The sequence below is a fragment of the Podarcis erhardii genome (assembly GCF_964252035.2).
Source record: "Podarcis erhardii genome assembly, chromosome: 13".
NCBI lineage: Eukaryota > Metazoa > Chordata > Lepidosauria > Squamata > Lacertidae > Podarcis > Podarcis erhardii.
The window spans coordinates 5,463,274-5,486,122 of NC_138502.1; the positions used below are offsets into that span (position 1 = coordinate 5,463,274).

Below are 22,849 nucleotides of genomic sequence, written 5' to 3' on the forward strand. Positions count from 1 at the left end.
GTTGTTGTTGTGCTAACCAGGGCATTTGGTGTCTTCTAGTTTGTCTTGTATTTCTTGTGTTGACAAAGGTTTGTTATTTTTATAAAAGTCTATTAGGCGATATAAACCTTTGGTTTGCCAGGTTTTTATCTGGAGGTTTTGTGCTGCATGGTGGAATAATGGGTGGTACGCCAGGGGGATTAGTGGGGATGGTGTTGGGGGTAGTTTGCCTATTTCTGTTTTTTATGTGAGAAGATAAAAGACTGTAGTTTTCTCTGCCAACTGCGGAGTTGGGTTGGGGGGATCCAGATTGGGAGGGTTTGGAATAGGTAGGTTAGTTTTGGGAGGGTGATCATTTTGATCATGGCTATTTTGTCTGAGAGAGTGAAATTCATGTTGTTCCATCTCTTTAGGTCTTTGTTAATTTGTCGCCCCAGGGGCTTGTAGTTGTGGAGGTACAATTTATTGAGGTTTCTGGTTATTTGTACCCCTAGGTATCCGAACTTGGTGTGGCAAAGTTTTATTTTGCTGCCCTTCATGAGTTCATTTTGGGTGTGAGGAGGGGTGTTGAAGCACATAGCTTCTGACTTTGTAAAATTTACCTGTAGGCCCGACACCATTGCAAATGTGTTGAGTTCTCTGATTAGGGAGGTTGCTGTGCTCAAGGGGTCTGGTGTTGTGACCATTAGGTCGTCTGCAAAGAGCCCTAATTTATTGGTTCTGCCTTTTATTTCCACTCCCTTGATGTCTGTGGCTGCTCGGATTCGGATTGCTAAGGGTTCGAGAGGCAGGATAAATAAGAAGGGAGACAGTGGGCATCCTTGTTTCATGCCTCTTTGGATAGCTATAGTATTAGAATCCATATTGTTAGTTCTGCATTTTGCTGAGGTTTGGGAGTATATTTGTTTGAGGATTTGTAGGAAGTTGGGAAGTTCATGTTAGTTAGTACCGTTAATATGTATTTCCACTCTAAGCAATCAAAGGCTTTGAGGATGTCTAGGGACATAATTGTCAATGGGAGTTTAGTTGCCTTGCTGTGTTTGATAAGGTTCAGTAGTTTCCTGATGGGGTCTGTTATATTGCGGCCAGGGACAAAGCCAGTCTGGTCTGGGGCTATTAACTTGTGTACAAAGATTTTTAGGCGGTTGGCCAAGATTGATGTGAATATCTTGTAGTCTTGGTTTATTAATGAGATTGGGCAGTATGATTCTACTTTGAGGCTGTCTTTTAGTGGTTTTGGGCCATACCCATGTATTTTACAGGTGTGTCTTCCACTGCCTCCCGCAGTTTGGTCAAACTCATGTTGGTAGCTTCGAGAACACCCTAAATTAGCTATTTAGGGAGGTCTTGAAATGTGTGGACTGGGCCACCAGGTCAAGTGTCTGAACCTTCATCTGATAGGAAATGTTTTGCAGGAGTGGGCAACAGATAAAAAACGTGACATTGAGGAGAATCGTATGGCAGAGGGAGGGAGAGTGAGAAATGTCCTTATTTTCAAATGAGGAATGTTGGAGAGTATGCATACAGTGTACTCTCCCTCCCCATTTTATCCTCAAAAACCCCTGGTGAGGTGGGTTATGTGGATAGACAGTGACTAGCCAAAAGCATTCTAGTGAACTTCATGGTTATGTGCTAAACACACTTTGCTTCTGCAATAATCAAACTTCAACATGATTTTGCAGGGAGATTAATCCATTCCCCACTTCTTTCCAGAACCCACCCACCACCTCAATCAAGTGATCACATCAAGAGATATCTGCGAGTTTGCTCACTTTTATTCAGCCTTAGGCTACCTAATTACATGGATATTATTGAATCTGGGAAAGGCTGGGGAGGGAAAACTGGGATAGGTTGAGAAAGGGGTGTGCATCACTTTTCACCCTGGGTTTTCTCCTCAGGCCTCTGGGTGGGCTCCACGGTGCCTACTGTGCGGGTAAACATACATTAGTATGAAGTGCCGATGTTCCAGTCAGAGTAGGGGACTACCACCTGGCTGAAGACCAAGAGGGAATCCTTGATGCTGCCCTTCAATAATCGGGGATTCACATGGCGACCTTCAAGGAGGGCATTCTTCACCCACTGGACAGAAACTTCACTTGCATTGAGCCCAATGACCATGCCGGTGAGGATTGTCTGTACTCGCTGAAGGCTGCTTTCTTTATGGTTGGCGCGATAGAGGTTCTCATGGAGACCGTTCCCTTTGTCTTTTTAAGTTTTGGGGTGAGGAAAGTATGAGAGAAAGGGAGAGGCAACAGCTATTAATTTTAGACATACTTGATGGACAACATTTATGACACCATTTAGTGCTGATTATTTTCTGCTGCATTCTCTGACAAACATTTTTAATCTGTAGATAGAGGGGTGTAAATCCTTAATGAAAGCTTTAAGGAGCAAAGGGGATTTAACTGAAGTTCTTGTGCATGTGGACCTGAGTAGGAAGATCTGTGGCACATACATGGGGCTTCGTTGAGCTGGATGAGGACACGGTGGGATAGTGGAGATTCCAGGAATCTCCTTCCCCCAACATATATAAAGAAAGCGCCCAGCACAAAAAGCACCCCAGCCTTCCCAGAGAAGGTTTTGGTGTATAGGCTGGGTTTGAAACCAAGGATAGCTAAAAACGTCCCATATCCAATGATACCATCTCTGCACAGTTGCTCCTGGAAACAATCATCCTGCTCCCAAACCATGCTTTTCAAAGGAAAACTAAGTCCCAACTGTGTCGAGAGTTTATACCTTCAGGTTCATTGACTTTTGTTTGGGACTCAGGGACTGATAAGAGATAAGAGGAGAATTACTGTTCAGACCTCCACCGGACTGATTGCAGTTTCAAGTTGTGTCTTTCGTCAATACTAGCACTGGTATCATGGCAACTGGTGGGGAAAGTCTTATCTCAACAGGCTGTAATGGAAAGCAGAAATAAATTTCTGAATTAAGGAGGAAGCAGTCTTAAAATGGTCAGTCCTTGAGAGGATCTTAAGCAATCAGGAAACAATTATCCCGCTCCCAAACCGTGCTTTTCAAAGGAAAACTAAGTCCCAACTGTGTCGAGAATTTTTACCTTCTGGTTCATTGACTTTTGTTTCAGTCTCAGGGAGGGATACTCGACAGACGTAGAGGTCCTCCTCTGAATCGTCTAGTGGTTTAAGGCTGAAGTGTGCTGTGCTATCAGTGCTTGCACTTATGATGTCAGAGGTGTTATCTGATTGGCCACCTTTCTCCCACGTAATCGTCATGTCTAGGGGGACAAAGCCAGAGATAGTGCACACCAATATTGCACCTAAGGGAACAAAATAGATAGACAGACAGACAGATGAAATTCCTGGTTTTTTAATGACTTTATATTACTGTTTTTATGGTTTTTGTGATATTGCTTTACAGTTTTTATGTTGCTTAGTGCACTATTTAAGATTTCAGCAGCTTAGAAACCTCTGCTTTTCATCTCCGTCCTTCCAGTCTTGCTTTTGTCTGCCATCTGTTCTTCTCTACGCCCCTGTGATTTTCCTTCTCTCTGACCCTCTTTCCTATGCATATTCTCTTTTCGTGGAATCATAGAATTCCAGAATTGGAAGGGACCCCAATAATCATCTAGTCCAACCCCCTGTAATGCTTACTTACTTACTTCATCAAAACTTTTCTAGGCATTACAAATATAGGGCATCCTAAAACATTTAAAATATATACAAATAAAAAGCCATGTAAAATATATAATGATGAGGAATTTCATTGGGATTTCTTCCTGCTAAATAGTGCCATTTAGCACTCCAAGAGATCCTATTAACAAAACCTCAGCCCCCCTTGCAGTTAATTCCGGGTTAATGTCAGACAGATAGAATCGGATATTTTCATTGTGCCGTGATGTTAGACCACCCCAAAAGGGGGAGGTAGCATGAGTTTGCGTAGCAGGTTGTAAAATGCACAGTAGAAAAGGATATGTTCTACAGTGTCCGACACATTCAAAGAACATCCACAATGTCTATCATTTCTGGGGATGTTTAAAAATCTGCCCTTGACAAAAGTTGAAGGAAAAACATTCCGTCAGGCTAAGATAAAGGGCCTGAGTTGGACAGAAATTATTATTTTTCAGAAATGTGACCCTGTTATCTCGGGGGAAATTATTATTTTTGAGAAATGTGACCCTGTTATATCGGGGGAAATTATTATTTTTGAGAAATGTGACCCTGTTATCTCGGGGGAGCAAATTTTATTTACACCTGACTTGACGTTGTTTCCCCCCAACGTACCTTAATCTGTTTTGACTATTGCAATAAATATATTGCTCACTCAAATTATACAAGGGTTTCAAAATCTGATTTGAATACCAATAGATCTGATTTTCCTATGTAAGAGTTTGAACTTCTGGATTTATCAGAGTCCGTAAGTAGGTCAGAGAGTAGACTCAAAGGCTGGCAACAAAATGGAAATGCAACCAGTATTTTATGGTGCTAGCCCACACCCAATATTCCATCGTGTGTATTCCTAGTTCTGCACACATTGTCTCATACATGATTGAACTTGGGAGCCCCAGGAGACGTCTCAAGACGGACGTGAGGGTGATCCGACTGAGACATCTGTCACCCCATTGATCGCCAGGGCTGATCTGACTGACCTGGCTGGCTAGGCAGGTGTCCCCCTGTTTCATGTGCATCCCTCCCTAAGCTGCACGCTCGGTGGAAGAGGAAGACTATGCCAGGTAGAAGGAGTGTACCGGTTCTTCAATCAAGGCTTGATGATAGCTGTGCTCCCTGTATAGATAGAACCTCCCTGATAGAACCTCCCTCTGTAATGCAGGAATCTCAGCTAAATAATTTCAGCTACATAGTTTGTGAGAGCCCTGCCTTCTTTGCCCCTATCAGAAGAATGTCTCTTCTGTCCCCTAAACTTACAAAGATCGCAGCACACAGAAACAGGCACTTACAAATGTTAATAAAAGGGTATTTGTTTTGGAACCATGGGATCTGTCCCTTTGGAATGACTATCCTGTTTACTGCTGGCAAATAAGCAGAAAAGTTGGAGGAAGAGAATCCAAGGGTTGTTATTGCTCTGTTTCTAAGGGTGGTTCCAGATGCCCAGATTTCATGTACATGCATGAGAAGGCTGCAAAGAGGAAGGAAAGAGAAGCAAACTCACCTGTATCAGCCTGGGAAGAAGTCAGAGGCAGGCTGGCCCCGCAAACGAGTCCCACAAATGGTAAGAAGATCTTGGCCCACATTTTAGGATTCAGTGTGAATGGCCTGTGGGCCACCAGGCCTGCTTATATTGCATCCTGGGAGACTTTGGTGAGATATGTTTCCCATCAGTAGCTCCTCCCAGACAATCCAAGAAGAGGCTATTCTGTGAGGTTCTCAGAAAGTCCTTCCAGAAACTTGAGTGTAATTAGGATTTGTAGGAATTCCTAATAGCTATGGGGAAGTTCGCCTATTGTTATTATTTAATTTGTATATCACCCATCATTAGCAGATCACAGGCAGTTCAGAACTTAAATGTACAACATGAGAAAACAAAATATATATGTCTTTTCCCCTTATCTTCTTTAGAGGATAAGATGCAGAAATCACAAAATGGAGAAGGAACATTGTGACCTTAATTTTCTGCTGCCTTGTGTTGAGGGAGCAGTGATTGGCTAATGTTTGTCTGAGCCCCTTATTCATGTACAACATCCCTACACAGTATGTGGAACTGGCACTTTTACCAGGGCTATGTAAGGTACTGTGATGGTTCTAGGAGTTGCTTGTGCGTAAACCGGCACCACACCTGGCTGGGTTGCCTGAGTGAACCTTTTCTGTCTGGACAGCCACTCGCCCGTGGCTGTCTCAATCGCTGGCAGAATCCGTCAGTGGGCGTTTCTTGAACTTCTTCCAGCAAAGAAGCTCTTTGACGCCTAGTCTCCGCATACTCTCCCTGCGCGGAAGCCTTCTGCGCAAGGAGGGTGTGGGCAGCGGAGGACCCGTGCTCTCCCTGCTGGTCCCCGGCGAGGAGTCATGGGACCGCCTTGCCGATTCTCCCATCTGCCCCCCTTCTCCACTGGTGCTACGCTGATTTCCTTCCCCAGAAGATGGGCTGCTTCTCCCCACCCTGGGATGCTCTCCCCGAATCCCTCTGGAGCCCTCTCTCCCCCTCTGGCTCCAATGGCAGTTCCCTGACAGGTACGTTCTGCACTTGCAAGGAATTGGTTCTCTCTGCAGTCGGCACCACCACTTTCTTGTTTAACTCTGGGATTTCTCCTCAGGCTTCTGGGTGAGCTTCATGGTGTCATTGATTCAGTCAGAGTAGGAAACTATCACCTGGCTGAAGGCCAAGAGGGAAACCTTGCTGCTGTCCTTCAATACTTGGGTGTTCACATGCTGACCCACAATGAGGGAACTAGACAGAGGGCCTTCTCAGTAGTGGCGCCCGCCCTGTGGAATGCCCTCCATTCAGATGTCAAGGAAATAAACAACTATCTGACTTTTTGAAGACATTTGCAGGCATCCCTGTTTAAGGAGGTTTTTAATGTTTGATGTTTTATTGTACTTTTAATTCTGTTGGGAAATGCCCAGAATGGCTGGGGAAGCCCAGCCTGATGGGTGGGGTATAAATTATTATTATTATTACTATTATTATTGTTATTATTATTAATCCACTGAACAGAAACTTCACTTGTATTGAGCCCTGTGACCAAGCCGGTGAGCATTAGCTGTGCTTGCTGAAGACTAGTTTCTTCGCAGTGCAATAGAAATTGGCATGGGGACCATTCACCTTGTCTTTTTAAGTTTCCAGTGGGAGTTAGTATGAGACAAATGGAGAGGCAACAGTTATTAGATTTAGGCATACCTGATGGACAGGCAGCATTTAGGAAATGGTGGTCTTGAAGGAAGGACATGCAGGAGCATCTAGAAAGGGCTATGATGACATTCTGATGAACACAGGAATTCTTGACAGGGTTATTCTGAAGAGTTTGCCTACTTTCTGTATTTTTCATACATGCTTCACAGCAGCAGCACATTGTCCTTTTGCACTCCTTAAGTGTGTTATTTTTAAATATAAAGCAGCTTAAAAATGATTTTAACATCATTGAATGAAAAAATGCCTTGGATTCAAACCTCTGCTTTCCATCTCAGTCCTTCTTGCTTTTGTCTGCCCTCCGTCCGTCTCTACACCCCTGTGATTCCCCTTCTCTCTGACCCTCTTTCCCATGCATATTTTCTTTTTCTTGAATTGTGGAAAAGGGCCCAAGGGTTATCTAGTCCAACCCCCTGCAAAGCAGGAATCTCAGCTAGCTACGTGGCTCCTTAATGTGTGGACTGGACCACCAGGGCAAGGATATGAAAATCTGCCTCCAACAGAACTGCACCACCTGTTCATCTAGGTCAACTGATGCTGGGTAAACATGATCAACAGGCAGAAGACACTGGTCAGCAAAAGGAATTGTTGTCACTCCACTCACCTTTCGTTTTATAAGAAATGCTCTGCTTGGAGGGGGGGGAGAGACAAAAAAATCTGTGCTCGGGGAGAGTCTAAACCCTGGTGAGGAAGGATGGGCTAAGAGACAGTGACTAGCCAAAAGCCCCCCCCCAGTGAACTGTTGGGATTCAGAACTTACAGGGTTAAGATGTTCTGAGTGACGCCTCACATTCTGACGTCAGTTTTGGAAGGTGGGAGGAGTTTTTCCTTACTTGTCTGTGTGTCTTCGAGAGAGACAGCAGCCATTAGCCATGAGTGCTAGAAGTCCGGGAGAGTTTATCTGAGAAATGCTGAGTTGTAAATATTCTGCTGCAATAAAGGACTGATAAATAAATAAACACACTAACGCTTCGTGTGTTTGCATGGATCTGAAGCAACAGTTTTTTCCGCTGTGTTTTTACTCTGCAAGGCGAAACCGGAGAGACGCAGATCGGCGCAGCTGGGCTGAGGAGCGTGCCGGACCGCTATAAACTGCAGCTAATTGGGGTCGTAAACCAATTAGTTAAGCTTAAACATCTAACAGGTTATGGGCCCAGTTACCGTTATAAAACTGTTGCGAAGTGTGCTTTGAAGTCAGCTGGGTTAGCTGGACGTCGCTACCGAAAGCGGAGGTCTGCGTTCGGAGGCAAAGCAGCTGGCTGAGACGCTGATTTTTGCCTGATGCTGAGAGGCAGAGGAGCTGGGAGCTGAGAGCTGAGAGCAGCTGAGAAGACGGGTGCTGGAAAAGCTGTTACGTGAGTAAGCTTGGGGCCCCGGGAAGAAAATGGCAGACAGCCAGGTCCTTGAGGACATTCCGTTTGAAAAGCTCACTTTAAAAAGTTGGGCAACCTGGTCCAGAAGAGTGAGGGCTTGGTTTTTGGTTACTGGGCTTTGGAATGCAAGCCAGAAAGAGCCACTACCCCTCAGTCCAGGAGCGGATGGGACAGACGTTGCAAGCTTTGAGGCTGCGTTGCCTGAAGATAGCCAGCAGAGAATGCAAAGAGAGCTTGGCATGCTGAAAGCATGCGTACACGCATCGCTGAAACCTCACTTGGAGGGTGTAAAGTCAGCAAGGGCTGCCTGGGAGGTGCTGAGAAGTTTGTGTGAAACTTCAACAGGAGGTCCGAGCCCTGGAGAAGCAATAAAGAGCCCAGAGATGGCTGCAGTCCCAGTTCCTGATGAATTAGCCTCAAGGAGCGCTGATGAGCAGGTCGGGGGGGCGAAGAATTCCAAAGGCAAGTTTAAAAAGTTTTCCACTGTGAGTGCTGGAGTGGAGTGCAGTTCCAGACAGGGCAGGGCTGGCACAGAGAGCTCTTCCGGAAGAAGGGGGGCCAGGCCAGCTGAAAGGAGCCCTGGGCAGTGTTTTTCCACTATTCGTCGTTGTTTTATTTGTAATTCAACTGAACATCTGCGTCGCTTTTGCCCCCACAGGAGCAGAGAGACGAGGCAGGATGTTGTCAAGGTCGCTTCACATGGGAACCAGCCAGGTTTCCATGGCAACCAGCCCGGCAAGGGAGCCAGGTGTGGGAATGCCCAAGGCGGACGTGCTAGAGACAATGAGGAACCTTATCAGCTGACAGCCAGTCTTGCAATGTTTGAGGACAGCTCTGAGAGAGGCAATGAACTCTGCTTTGTGATTGATTCAGCAGCTAATCGCAACCTGATTCCAGAGACCCCTGCTGTCGAGATGTGGAATTGCAAGGCAATTCCAGCTGGGAAAACTGTTCTGTTTGCAGATGGGGAAAAAGGAAATGTAACTAATGTTGCAAAAATCTTTCTTTCTGTTTTGCAGGAGCAGTTGGAGGTTTACACTGTACCAGAAGTGCGTCACTGTATTTTATCTGTACCTTATTTGTTGCAAAAGGGGTTTAAGGTGTACTTTGAGAATGATGCTTGTACAATCTACAAAGGAGGGAAGCAGCTTGTCAAAGTTGCAAAGGGGCAGAATGATCTCTTCATTCTTAAAACGCCTCTGGAGGGTGAGGGGAAGGTTGAGAGAGCACAAGCCCTGCGTGCTACAGTTCCCACTCATGTTTCATGTGCATGTGCTTGGCACAAGAAGACAGCTCATAGTTCTCTTGAAGAACTACAGGTGCTACCTGAATGCACCAGAGGCTGTAAAATTTAAGAATGTGGAAGTGCCATGGATTGTAAGACTTGCAGACAGGCAAAAGTAAAAGGGTGCAGTTACCCCAGGGTGGAGAGGGTAACCACAAAACCTTTTGATCTTGTTCACATAGATCTGTTGGGTCCCATGAAGGAACCAAGTCTGGGAGGGGCCAGGTTTCTGCTGACGATGCAGGATAGTTTTTCGCAGAACTCCTGGACTCATGCTCTCAAATCCAAGGAAGATGCAGCACAGCTGATTAAGAGTTGGATTGAGGAGGTGGAACTAAGGTTCTCCACCAAATTGCAAGCAGTCACTAGTGACAGAGGTGCGAAGTTTACTGGGTCTGCTTTGCAGAAGTTCTTTCACCAGAAAGGGATACGTCACAAGGTGACTTCTCCTCAAGAGAGGGGTGTGGCAGAGCTCAGGAGTGAGGCTCTGGTTAAGGCTGCACAGGTGATGCTGTCAGACTCTGGGTTACCTCCAAGTTTTTGGATGGAGGCAATTAAATATGTGAGCTTCACCTGGAATCAGATCTACAATTCAGTGGTAGGTGACACACCTTATTTCTTGTTGCACGGCAGGAAACCCCAGATTCACTTTCTGCGTTCTTTTGGGTCAGTTGCATCTGTGCCGGTGCCTGAGGCTTTGGGAGGGCCAGGTGAACCCAAGTTCCAGAAAATGATCTTCTGTGGGTATGAGCCGGTTTCTTATGCATGGAAGTTTGTGTACCCATCAGGTAATCAGAGTAAGCTGCTGATCAGTAAACACGCTGAATTCTATGAGCAGGATGAAAAGTCAAAGACTCCTGCAAAGCGTGATGTTCTCTCAGAATGTCTTTCTGATTCAGAGCAGGAAGGTTCTGATGAGGAGGAAGGAGAGGCTGAGTCTGCTGGTGACGATCAGCTCACTGACCAAAGTCAGGAACAGGATGGGGCATCTCCACAAGTTGTAAAAGGAGAGCCCAAGAGTGAGCCTAGTTCTCCTGTTAGTGTAATGCAAAGGATTCGAAGACGCTTTAAGTCAGAGGGGGAATCCCGTGATGCAGAGGACACACCTGCTGACCACAGTGAGTCAGAGGAAATACCTGAGTTTGTGCCCAGGCGGTCCAGTCGCACAACGAAGGGTATTCCACCTGAGAGGTATCAGGCCACAGGTGCGTGGGTAAGTTTGGCACAGTGCGAATCTGAGAGTTGTGAGGATGTTCCACAGATGCCTGACAGGAATGCCAGGAGAGGGCGCAAGGCATTGGGGAAGGGATTGATCTCACAGAGGTCTGCAAAGGTACATCCACAGGTCTCGTCAGAATGCTCGGCGAGAGGGGGTGTTGGGATTCAGAACTTACAGGGTTAAGATGTTCTGAGTGACGCCTCACATTCTGACGTCAGTTTTGGAAGGTGGGAGGAGTTTTTCCTTACTTGTCTGTGTGTCTTCGAGAGAGACAGCAGCCATTAGCCATGAGTGCTAGAAGTCCGGGAGAGTTTATCTGAGAAATGCTGAGTTGTAAATATTCTGCTGCAATAAAGGACTGATAAATAAATAAACACACTAACGCTTCGTGTGTTTGCATGGATCTGAAGCAACAGTTTTTTCCGCTGTGTTTTTACTCTGCAAGGCGAAACCGGAGAGACGCAGATCGGCGCAGCTGGGCTGAGGAGCGTGCCGGACCGCTATAAACTGCAGCTAATTGGGGTCGTAAACCAATTAGTTAAGCTTAAACATCTAACATGAACTTCATGGTTATGTGCTAAACACACTTTGCTTCTACAATAATCAAACTACAACACGATTTTGCAGGGAGATTAATCCATTCCCCACTTATTTCCAGAACCCACCCACCACCTCAATCAAGTGATCACATCATGAAATATCTGTGAGTTTGCTCACTTTTATTCAGCCTTAGGCCAAACATGGATACATGGAAATTATTTAATCTGGGATAGGCTGAAGAGGTTGTGATGCTGAGGATGGGGTTTGCATCACTTTTCACCCTGGGATTTCTCCTCAGGCCTCTGGGTGGGCTCCACGGTGCCTGCTGTGCGGGTAAACGTACAGGAGTATGAAGTGCCGTTGTTCCAGTCAGAGTAGGGGACAACCACCTGGCTGAAGGCCAAGAGGGAATCCTTGATGCTGCCCTTCAATAATCGGGGATTCAGATGGTGACCTTCAAGGAGGGCATTCTTCACCCACTGGACAGAAACTTCACTTGCATTGAGCCCAATGACCATGCCGGTGAGGATTGTCTGTGCTCGATGAAGACTGCTTTCTTTATGGTTGGCGTGATAGAGGTTCTCATGGAGACCGTTCCCTTTGTCTTTTTAAGTTTTGGGGTGGGGAAAGTATGAGAGAAAGTATGAGAGAAAGTATGAGAGAAAGGGAGAGAAAGTATGAGAGAAAAGGAGAGCTATTAAGTTTAGACATAATTGATGGATAACATTTATGACACCATTTAGTGCTGATTATTTTCTGCTGGATTCTCTGACAAACATTTTTAATCTGTAGATAGAGGGTGTAAATCCTTAATGAAAGCTTTAAGGAGCAAAGGGGATTTAACTGAAGTTCTTGTGTGTGTGGACCTGAGTAGGAAGATCTGTGGCACATACATGGGGCTTCCTTGAGCTGGATGAGGACACGGTGGGATAGTGGAGATTCCAGGAATATTTACACAGCTCCTTCCCCCAACATGTATAAAGAAAGCGCCCATCACAAAAAGCATCTCAGGCTTCCCAGAGAAGGTACTGGTGTATAGGCTGGGTTTGAAAACCAAGGATAGCTAAAAACTTCCCATATCCAATGATACTATCTCTGCACATTTGCTCTTGGAGCAGCTAACTAGGTACGGAGCTCCTTAAATGTGTGGACTTGGCCACCAGGGCAAGGATATAGAAATCTCCCTCCAATAGAAGGGCACCATCTGTTCATCTAGGTCACCCTAAACTGGGTAAACATTATCAACAGGCAGATGAAGGTTAGAATTATTGTGGGAGACACCTTGGCCCCTGCAACGTGCACATTCTTTCCTTCCCCCATTGTTACCTTCTGATAAAAACATGCATTTAGTATTGTTCAAGAACTGTGAAAACCTTTCTGCAGAGATAAGAGGAGAATTACTGTTCAGACCTCCACCGGACTGATTGCAGTTTCAAGTTGTGTCTTTAGTCAATACTAGCACTGAGAGGATCTTAAGCAATCAGGAAACAATTATCCCACTCCCAAACCGTGCTTTTCAAAGGAAAACTACATCCCAACTGTGCTGAGAGTTTTTACCTTCGGGTTCATTGACATTTGTTTGGGACCCAGGGAGGGATGCTCGACAGACGAACTTCAGCTGAAATTCATCTGCGAAAGTTCTTGTGTTCACCTGCGAAACAGGTAGTACTTCAGCGCTGAGGTGTGCTGTGCTACCAATGCTTGCACTTATGATGCCGGAGGTGTTACCTGATTGGCCACCTGCCTGCCACATAATCATCATGCCTTCGGGGACAGAGCCAGAGAGAGTGCACACCAATATTGCACCTAAGGGAACAAAATAGATAGACAGACAGACAGACAGACAGACAGATGAAATTCCTGTTTTTTTAATGACTTTATATTACTGCTTTTATGGTTTTTCTGATACTGCTTTACAGTTTTTATGTTGCTTAGTGCGCTGTTTAAGATTTAAGCAGCTTAGAAATGATTTAAAAATCAGCTAATGAATAAATGCCATAGGTTAAAACCTCTGCTTTTCATCTCAGTCCTTCCAGTCTTCCTTTTGTCTGCTATTTGTTCTTCTCTACACCCCTGTGATTTTTCTTTTCTCTGACCCTCTTTTCCATGCATATTCTCTTTCGTGGAATCATAGAATTCTAGAATTGGAAGGGACCCCAATGCTCATCTAGTCCAAGCCCCTGTAATGCTTGCTTACTTCATCAGAGCTTTTCTAGGCATTACAAATATAGGGCATCCTAAAACATTTAAAATATATAGAAATAAACAGCCATGCAAAATATATAATGATGAGGAACTTCATTGGGGTTTCTTCCCGCTAAATAGTGCCATTTAGCACTCCAAGAGATACTATTAACAAAACCTCAGCCCCCCTTGCAGTTAATTCCGGGTTAATGTCAGACAGATAGAATCGGATATTTTCATTGTGCCATGATGTTAGACCACCCCAAAAGGGGGAGGTAGCATGAGTTTGCATAGCAGGTTGTAAAATGGACAGTAGAAAAGGATATGTTCTACAGTGTCCGGCACATTCAAAGAACATCCACAATGTCTATCATTTCTGGGGATGTTTAAAAATCTGCCCTTGACAAAAGCTGAAGGAAAAACATTCAGGCGGGCTAAGATAAAGGTCCTGAGTTGGACAGAAATTCTTAATTTTGAGATATGTGACCCTGTTATCTCGGGGGAGCAAATTTTATTTACACCTGACTTGATGTTGTTTCCCCCCCAATGTACCTTAATCTGTTTTGACTATTGCAATAAATATATTACTCACTCAAATTATACAAGGGTTTGAAGATCTGATTTGAATACCAATAGATCTGATTTTCCTATGTAAGAGTTCCTATGTAAGGTTGCCAACAAAATGGAAATGCAACCAATATTCCACAACCAATATTCCATCGTGTGTATACCTAGTTCTGCACACATTGTCTCATACATGATTGAACTTGGGAGCCCCAAGAGACGTCTCAAGACGGATGTGAGGGTGATCCATCTGAGACATCTGTCACCCCATTGATCGCCAGGGGTGATCTGACTGACCTGGCTGGCTAGGCAGGTGTCCCCCTGTTTCATGTGTGTCCCTCCCTAAGCTGCATGTTCAGTGGAAGAGGAAGACCATCCCAGATAGGAGTGTACCATTCTTCAAACAAGGGTTTTGAAGGGATAGCTTCATGTGCGTCCCTGTCTAAGCTCCACGCTCGGTGGAAGAATACAACCATCCCAGTTAGGAGTGTTCGGTCAAGGCTTGATGAAAGCTGCGCTCCCTGTATAGATAGAACCTCCCTGTATAGATAGAACCTCCCTGATAGCACCTCCCCCTGTAATGCAGGAATCTCAGCTAAATAATTTCAGCTACATAGTTTGTGAGAGTCCTGCCTTCTTTGCCCCATCAGAAGATTGTCTCTTCTGTCCCCTAAATCTACAAAGACCTCAGCACACAGAAACAGGCACGTTTGTTGTTTAGTCATTTGGTTGTGTCCGACTCTTCATGACCCCATGAACCAGAGCACGCCAGGCACTCCTGTCTTCCACTGCCTCCTGCAGTTTGGTCAAATTCATGCTGGTAGCTTTGAGAACACTGTCCAACCATCTTGTCTTCTGTTGTCCCCTTTTCCTTGTGCCCTCCATCTTTCCCAACATCAGTGTCTTTTCCAGGGAGTCTTCTCTTCTCATGAGGTGGCCAAAGTATTGGAGCCTCAGCTTGATGATCTGTCCTTCCAGTGAGCACTCAGGGCTGATTTCCTTAAGAATGGATACGTTTGATCTGCTTGCAGTCCATGGGACTCTCAAGAGTCTCCTCTAACAGGCACTTACAAATCTTAATAAAAGGGTATTTGTTTTGGAACCATGGGATCTGTCCCTTTGGAATGACTATTCCGTTTACTGCTGGCAAATAAGCAGAAAAGTTGGAGGAAGAGAATCCAAGGGTTGTTATTGCTCTTTTTCTAAAGGTGGTTCCAGATGCTCAGATTTCAGGTAGATGCATGAGAAGGCTGCAAAGAGGAAGGAAAGAGAAGCAAACTCACCTGTATCAGCCTGGGAAGAAGTCAGTGGCAGGCTGGCCCCGCAAAGGAGTCCCACAAATGGTAAGAAGATCTTGGCCCACATTTTAGGATTCAGTGTGAATGGCCTGTGGGCCACCAGGCCTGCTTATATAGCATCCTGGGAGACTTTGTTTCCCATCAGTAGCTCCACCCAGACAATCCAAGAAGAGGCTATTCTGTGAGGTTCCCAGAAAGTCCTTCCAGAAACTTGAGTGTAATTGGGATTTGTGGGAAATCCTAATAGCTATGGGGAAGTTCTCCTTTTGTTATTATTTGTTAATTGTTATTGTTATTATTATTTGTATACCACCCTTCATCAGCAGATCACAGGCAGTTCAGAACATAAAAGTACAACATGAGAACACAATATATATAATCATTTTCCTTTATCTTCTTTAGAGGACAAGATGCAGAATTAGCAACATGGTGAAGGAACACTGTGAGCTTAATTCTCTGCTGCCTTGTGGCTATTCTCATTAGTGAGAGGGGTTTTCACGGTAAACCTCAAGGAGTAACATGCACCTCAACTGCCTTTAATTTTCTGGGACTGCCAGGGAAGCAATTATCCCACCACAGATTCTTCATTTGTCTGGAAATTTCCAGATTTAAGCTGCTGTTAAAGGGTCAATTGGCTTGCAGCTAGCTTTCACTTTTAGCATAGCAGCAATTTTGCCCATGTCCCTTGTAAAAGTCACTTGGCTCCCCATCTTCCATATGCACCAACCAGTCATTGAGATGGGGGGGGGAGGGGGTCCGGCTTGCATCACGAGTCAATTGTGGTCACCCCTTGCTACCCTCAACGGGGAGCGAGGAGGTTCGGGCAGGGGAAAACCAGGATTTATGAGGCAAAGATTCTGGCATTGTTGCCCATTAGGGTCTATGGAGTTCACTGCATCCCACTGCGCCACTCAAGTCTATGTCTGCTATCTTGAAGGGCAGAACGGGTGCATCCTGGGAGTGTGTCCCTGGCATGGACGTGTCTCTCTAGCATGATTTGTGCTGGGTTCCTTAATCTGTGTCAGGTTTCCGTGAATTCTGACCCTCCCTCCTCTGATAGGAGACAGCCAAGGTTGAATGGACTTTATTTCAAAAAAAATTGGGTTAGACGAGGAGTGTGATGGAGCAATACAGAGCAAGAAGAATGAACGGCTGCTGAATAGATCTGGCAAGATGCTGAATTTGAGAAAAGATTTTGTTTGTCGAGGAAGAACTCCAGAGTGGAATTTTAATGGTGGAGACTGGACAAGTTCTTATGGTCGCAATTCGTACGGTAGTTGGTAAATAGTGGAAGGAATGGAATGTGACCTTGTACCATCCAGATAAACACTGCAAAGAACTGAACAATGGAAGATATTAACTCTCCTAGCACATCAGGTCTGAAACAACAATGTACATTAAGGGTTACACACGTGAAATGCAACAGAGGCGCTGTTTGTAAGGAGGAAATGTGGTCAGCTGCAAGAATGATGTAACTGAGAGTGACAGATGACAACTGGACACTAAAAAAGAAATGATGCACATATGGGAGGAAACGATTGACATATGTTTGCAACAGGAGCAGGAAACCTGATTTTAAGAAATTGTATTAAATTTAAGTAATTTGGTAGGATTTGTAATAACTGGGAAAATTAATAAAAAATATTTTAAAAAGAGAGAGACTTGGGGGGATGGGCTTGACGTCACAACGCACACACGTTGGTAGGAATCAGGGGCTGTGAATGAACTGTGTCTACAAGAGCACCAGCCAGATGCTGGGCAAGATCTATGACTCTCTGCTGGACCTTCCTGTGGACCTGCAGGTGGCCCACACCCTGGTGGTGGTCTCTATCACTATTCTGCCCTGGACCTCCTTGCGGCCATCTCATAAAATACATGGAAAAAAACCCAAAAACAACCAGTGAGAGAGCCAGTGTGGTGTAGTGGTTAAGAGCGGTAGTCTCGTAAATCTGGGGAACCGGGTTCGCGTCTCCGCTCCTCCACATGCAGCTGCTGGGTGACCTTGGGCCAGTAACACTTCTTTGAAGTCTCTCAGTCCCACTCACCTCACAGAGTGTTTGTTGTGGGGGAGGAAGGGAAAGGAGAATGTTAGCCGCTTTGAGACTCCTTAAAGGGAGTGAAAGGTGGGATATCAAATCCAAACTCCTCCTCCTCCTCCTCCTCCTCCTCCTCCTCCTCCTCCTCCTCCTCTTCTTCTTCTTCTTCTTCTTCTTCTTCTTCTTCTTCTTCTAACTGCCCACGTCCAACACATTTTAGAAGGGCATTGGATTGCAATCAACCAAATGTCTGGTTAAAGAGGAACATTTTTGCCAGGCGCCTAAATGTGTATTATGATGGCGCCAGGTGAACCTCTCTGGGGAGAGCATCCCTCAAACAGGAAGCTGCTGCAGAAAAGCCCGTTCTGATTTTGCCACAAAGAAGTGCCTCAAAAGATGATTTCAGGGTCCATGTAGTTTCATATGGAAAGAGGTGGTGCTTGAGATTATTGTGGTCCTGAGCAATTTGAGGCTTTATAGGTCAAAACCAGCAGTTTGAATTGGACCCAGAAAATAATTGGTAGACAGTGCCGTCAAACCAGGTTCGGTGTAATATGCTCAAATTGTCTTGCCCTGGTGAGCAACCTGGCCGCTGAATTCTGCTCTAGCTGAAGTTTCTGAACCATCTTCAGAGGCAACCCTACATGTAATGTATTGCAGTAATCTAACCTTGAAGTTACCAGAGCACAGGCAACAGTAGTTAGGCTATCCCTGTCCCGCTAAGCACGTAGCTGGTACATCAGCCGAAGCTTGATGGAAGGCACTTTGCGCCACTGAGGCCACCTGAGTAACAGGCAAACATTTCCCAAAGCAGTTTCTGTGCCAAAATCGGACCTAAACCCTGACTGAAATGGATCTAGAAAAACAGTTTCCTCCAAGATCAGATCTGCGACCACCTGCTCCACAGCATTGCTCAGGAAAGGGAGATTAGCAACTGGCTGGAAGTTACCATATTTTTCACCTCCAAAAATGAAGGGGAAATGTGTGTGCATCCTATGGGGCAAATGCCCGCTATTCCCCGACCTGGTCTGGAGGCTGGGGGGGGGGGGGAGAAGCAAGCTTGCTTCTCCCCATCGCCAGCCCCACAAGTTCGGGGGACAGCGGGGCAAGTCGCTGCCCCACGGAGGCTAGAGAGGCTGTCCCTGAAGGCAGAAGAGGGAGACGGAGTGCTCCGTCTCCCTCTTCTAGATTGGGGATGGCTGCGCAAACCTGGGGGGGGGGGAATAAAAATTTTCCCTTGATTTCTCCCCCCAAAAACTAGGTGCGTCCTATGGGTCGGTGCGTCCTATAGGGCGAAAAAATACGGTAGTTAGATTTTCCTCAGCCTTTTGGGAGTTGCCTCATATGGCAGAGGTGAAGACCAGGAGTGTTTTCAGAGGCTGCAGAACCTGGCAGGACAGGAGAGGGGAGAGAGCACTTTCAAAATATGAGTCTACCCTGTTGTGAGGGTGCAAGTGGTGTGGCTTTCTCCCCTTCCCTTCATATTCCCTCTCCAAATTCCTCCCCATACTGCATTTTTGTACCTCCTGGCAAACTGGGAATATCCCCTCATGGATGCAGTTTAGGACATTCCATGTCTTTGCTCAGCAGTTTCTTTTTCAATGAGAAAAAAATAAGTGGCTCAACAACAACTTAACAACAACAACATATTATTTATACCCCCCCATCTGGCTGGGCTTCCCCAGCCACTCTGGGTGGCTTCCAACAGAATATTAAAACACAATAGTCTATCAAACATTAAAACACGGGTGTCAAACACAAGGCCCGCGGGCCGAATCCGGCCCACCAGACCTCGTCATGTGGCCCGTGTAGCCGCCGCCGGCCGCCAGCCTTCACCTTTTATTCTCGCTTTTTTTTTGACACAAGTAAGCTGCCTCTTCAGCACATGTGTGGCAGCCTACAAGCCAGAGAACGTCTGCCCTCTAGCGGCGCCGGCCGTTCTACACAGGAAACCTCCACTTTACATGCATTCAGGAAACCTCCACTTGTTTTTATATTGAGCGCATGCCATCCTGTGATGTGACAGATCCAACGGCTGCCTGAACCCTTCTCTCCTGTAATGATGTATGGGGGGGGAGGGGGGTCTGCTTATTATTCTGCTTAAAAGTCTGAGTGGTAAACTTTGGATATACTGACCACTTCCGTGTCACTTTACAGTGGTATAGGGACCATAAACTACAATCAAATAACCCAAAAATGTCCAAGAAAAGAAAAGTTGATGTAGAGGGAAGGCAATTTCAGGAGAGATGGGAAAGTGAATACATGTTTGTGATTAATGGAGACAAGCCGGTATATCTTATTTGCTATGAGGCAGTGGCAGTGATGAAGGAATACAATTTACGCTGGCACTTTGAGACCAAACATGCAGCCAAATTTGCTAACTTTAGCCACCAGGAAAAGCAACAAAAGGTCCAAGAATTAAAAGGTGGCCTGCATTCTCAACGGAATATTTTTGCAAAAATGACAGCAAAAAATGATGCAGCAGTGAAAGCCAGCTATCTTGTGGCTGAAGAAATTGCGCGAGCTTCAAAGTGCTTTTCAGAAGGTGCATTTGTAAAGAAGTATGCTGAAGGTATGTGAACAGGTGTGCCCTGAGCAGAGACAGGCTTTTAACAATGTCAGCTTGTCAAGAAACACCATCACAGACCGAGTCAGGGACCTAGCCTGTATTCTTAAAACAAAGTTGGCTGAAGAGGCATGCAGTTATCTGGCATTTATTCTGACTATGTTTCTGCTTTCAGAGCTAGTTATTACTTACATTATTACAAAAATTTTCTTATTTAAACATTCATCAATTTCTGTACAATCTTGTTTGTTCTCAGTATACAAAATTATATCATCTACCTTGCTTTATACCTTTGTACGTTTCCATCCTCATCTAACTTTTTCTCAAACCCCCATTTGCACCCTATAGCCCTTTGGCAATTAAGTAAGTGTCCAAGTGTTGTTTTCATTCAATGCTTCAATTTCTTTCTTGGCTGCTTCTATCCACTTGGCAGCTTCTTCTGCAGGAAGTTTCTTGATGTCTTTCCATGTGTCAGGTTCACAATTAGCTACTGCTCTTGAGGTGTATGATAGTCGCTCTGCTGACACGCCTTTGTTAATTCGTGATGAGCATCTAATTAAAGGTTCTAATTGTTCTTCCATTTCATCACACACAGTTCCTTGTCCTAACTCTGTTCCCCCTTCTGCTGGTAAATTCTCTGTACTTGGACTAGTTTTCTCTGTTCTTTCAACTTCTGAGATCAGTTTTACTGGAACCTCTTCAGTTACTGAATCAGCATCAGTCTGTTCCTCTTTGTTCTTATTAGGAACACATGCAAAGGATTTCTCTCCTTCTCTAACAGATAGGTAGCCGTGTTGGTCTGCCATAGTCAAAACAAAACAAATTCCTTCCAGTAGCACCTTAAAGACCAACTAAGTCAGTTCTTGGTATGAGCTTTCGTGTGCATGCACACTTCTTCAGATACACTGAAACAGAAGTTTCAGAATGGTCTGGAAACTTCTGTTTCAGTGTATCTGAAGAAGTGTGCATGCACACGAAAGCTCATACCAAGAACTGACTTAGTTGGTCTTTAAGGTGCTACTGGAAGGAATTTGTTTTGTTTCTCCTTCTCTAAAATATACTAGGCTTCCGACTTTTACTTCTCTTGTCTATGGATTAAGAATTCTGTAACCTTTGCAACCCTTCAAATATTCCTAACTCAGTCCTGGTGCTAGGTTTGGTATGTCTTTGTGCTGGCACATATGCAAAAACTTTTGAACCAAAGACTCTAATGTCAGAGATGTTCAGTACTCTTCTAAACCAAAGTTCAAATGCTGTTTTATTTGTAGCTTTTGTTGGCAGTCTGCTCTGCCAATATGTTGCTGTCATCAGTCCCTCACCCCAATATTCAAATGATAAATTAGACTCCGTCAACGTACCCGACCATCTCTATCAGAGAGCGATTTTTTTCTCTTCGCTATTGCATTTTGGTCTGGAGTAAATGGGGTAGTGTGCAAATGTTTAATACCATTTTCATCTAGATAAGATTTGATGTGATATGACATGTACTCACCACCATTCTCTGAAAGTATTGCTTGTGGCTATCTCCCAAATTGATTTTCAACACTTGCATCTCCAATTTCTCAGCAGTTTCTTTTTTTTGTTTTAAATATAAGTTGTGCAGTATCTGGAATAATTGTCAATAAACAATACATACAGTGGTGCCTCGCAAGACGAAATTAATTCATTCCACAAGTTTTTTCTTCTTGCGAGTTTTTCGTCTTGCGAAGCACGGTTTCCCATAGGAATGCATTGAAAATCAATTAATGCGTTCCTATGGAGACCGCTTGCCAGGCTGGCGGTGCAGAGAAGGGCTTTTCTCCCCACCACAAGCCTTCAGGACAGGTACGGGAACAGAGGGGAAGGTGCGCAGCGCTTCTCCTCTGTTCCCGGGGCTTGCAGTGGGAGGAGGGTTTTTCCTCCCTACGCCAACATTCAGAACAGCATTCTGAAAGTTGGCGGTGGGAAGGAAAACCCTCCTCCCACTGCAAGTCTTCAGGACAGCCACCCGAAGGCTGGCGCAGGGAGAAGGTCTCTCCGCCCCACCGTCAGCCTTCGGAGCAGCCTTCCGAAGGCTGGCGGTGGGAGGAGGTCTCTCCGCCCCACCGCCAGCCTTCAGAGCAGCCATCCGAAGGCTGGCGGTGGGAGAAGGTCTCTTCGCCCCACCGCCAGCCTTCGGAGGAGGTCCGAGGACAGTGGGGAAGACGCGCTGCGCTTCCCCGCTGCCCCGGAGATTTCCCTATGGGCTTTCGTCTTGCGAAGGAAGCCCATAGGGAAATTCGTTTTGCGAAGCGCCTCCAAAACGAAAAACCCTTTCGTCTAGCGGGTTTTCCGTCTTGCGAGGCGTTCGTCTTGCGGGGCACCACTGTACTTACATTTCCTATGAGACATTGTTTTTTTTTTAAATATATTTATTAAAAGTTTTTAATTACAATACAAATAAATAAAACACAGTAATACATCTCATAACACATTTTCTTATCATCTTTGGACTTCCTCGCATCTCCCACTCCTGCGTTCTTAATTTAAAAATTTGATCCAGCAATTTATCACCCTGTTTCTATTCTTTAATAGCTAATCTCCAGATGTTGTTTCACACATTTTATCTACACTTGTTTGAAATCTTAAACAATTTTAAATTTAACCTAATCATTATCAAATTTGAACTTCTCTTCATAAATCACATCATCTATTTTAATGGTGCCAAGTTGTTTATGATCTAGCCTCCAGCTTAACATTCATACAGTTTATAATGTTTTTGCAAGTAAGTCTTGAATTTCTTCCAGTCCTCCTCTACCGTCTCCTCTCCCCAGTCTTGGATTCTGCCAGTCATCTCAGCCAGTTCCATGTAGCCTATCAGTTGCGTCTGCCATTCTTCCAGTGTGGGTAAATCTTGGGTTTTCCAATGCTTAGCGATGAGTATTCTTGCTGCTGTTGTTGCATACATAAAAAAAGTTCGGTCCTTCTTTAGCACCCTCTGGCCGACTATGCCCAAAAGGAAGGC

General features: G+C 45.1%; 1 protein-coding gene across 4 annotated transcripts; it reads right to left on the reverse strand.

Annotated features, from left to right (window-relative positions):
* Positions 1–1,739: 1,739 nt before the first annotated feature.
* Positions 1,740–21,496, reverse strand: LOC309327120 (uncharacterized protein). 4 transcript variants are annotated; one of them, XM_081836197.1, is made up of 4 exons: positions 21,359–21,496; positions 12,947–13,024; positions 3,041–3,259; positions 1,740–2,183 (listed from the first exon to the last, which is right to left on the reverse strand). In XM_081836197.1, the coding sequence occupies exons 2-4, from the start codon at positions 12,978–12,980 to the stop codon at positions 1,924–1,926; spliced, it is 513 nt and encodes a 170-aa protein (XP_081692323.1). In that variant the 5' UTR covers positions 12,981–13,024; positions 21,359–21,496; the 3' UTR covers positions 1,740–1,923. The 4 variants fall into 4 exon arrangements, with proteins under 4 accessions (XP_081692323.1, XP_081692320.1, XP_081692321.1 ...); XM_081836194.1 differs by lacking the exon at positions 21,359–21,496 and adding an exon at positions 15,250–17,113; XM_081836195.1 differs by lacking the exons at positions 12,947–13,024; positions 21,359–21,496 and adding an exon at positions 15,250–15,553.
* Between the last annotated feature and the right edge of the window lie 1,353 nt (positions 21,497–22,849).

Excerpts from the sequence above, each read along its gene's own strand:
- LOC309327120 (XM_081836194.1), bottom strand. The coding sequence starts at position 15,331 with ATGTGGGCCAAGATCTTCTTACCATTTGTGGGACTCCTTTGCGGGGCC. Across the intron at positions 13,025-15,249 it reads TTCTTCCCAGGCTGATACAG|GTGCAATATTGGTGTGCACT; the intron begins GTGAGTTTGCTT and ends TTGTTCCCTTAG. Across the intron at positions 3,260-12,946 it reads GCAGGCAGGTGGCCAATCAG|GTGCAATATTGGTGTGCACT; the intron begins GTAACACCTCCG and ends TTGTTCCCTTAG.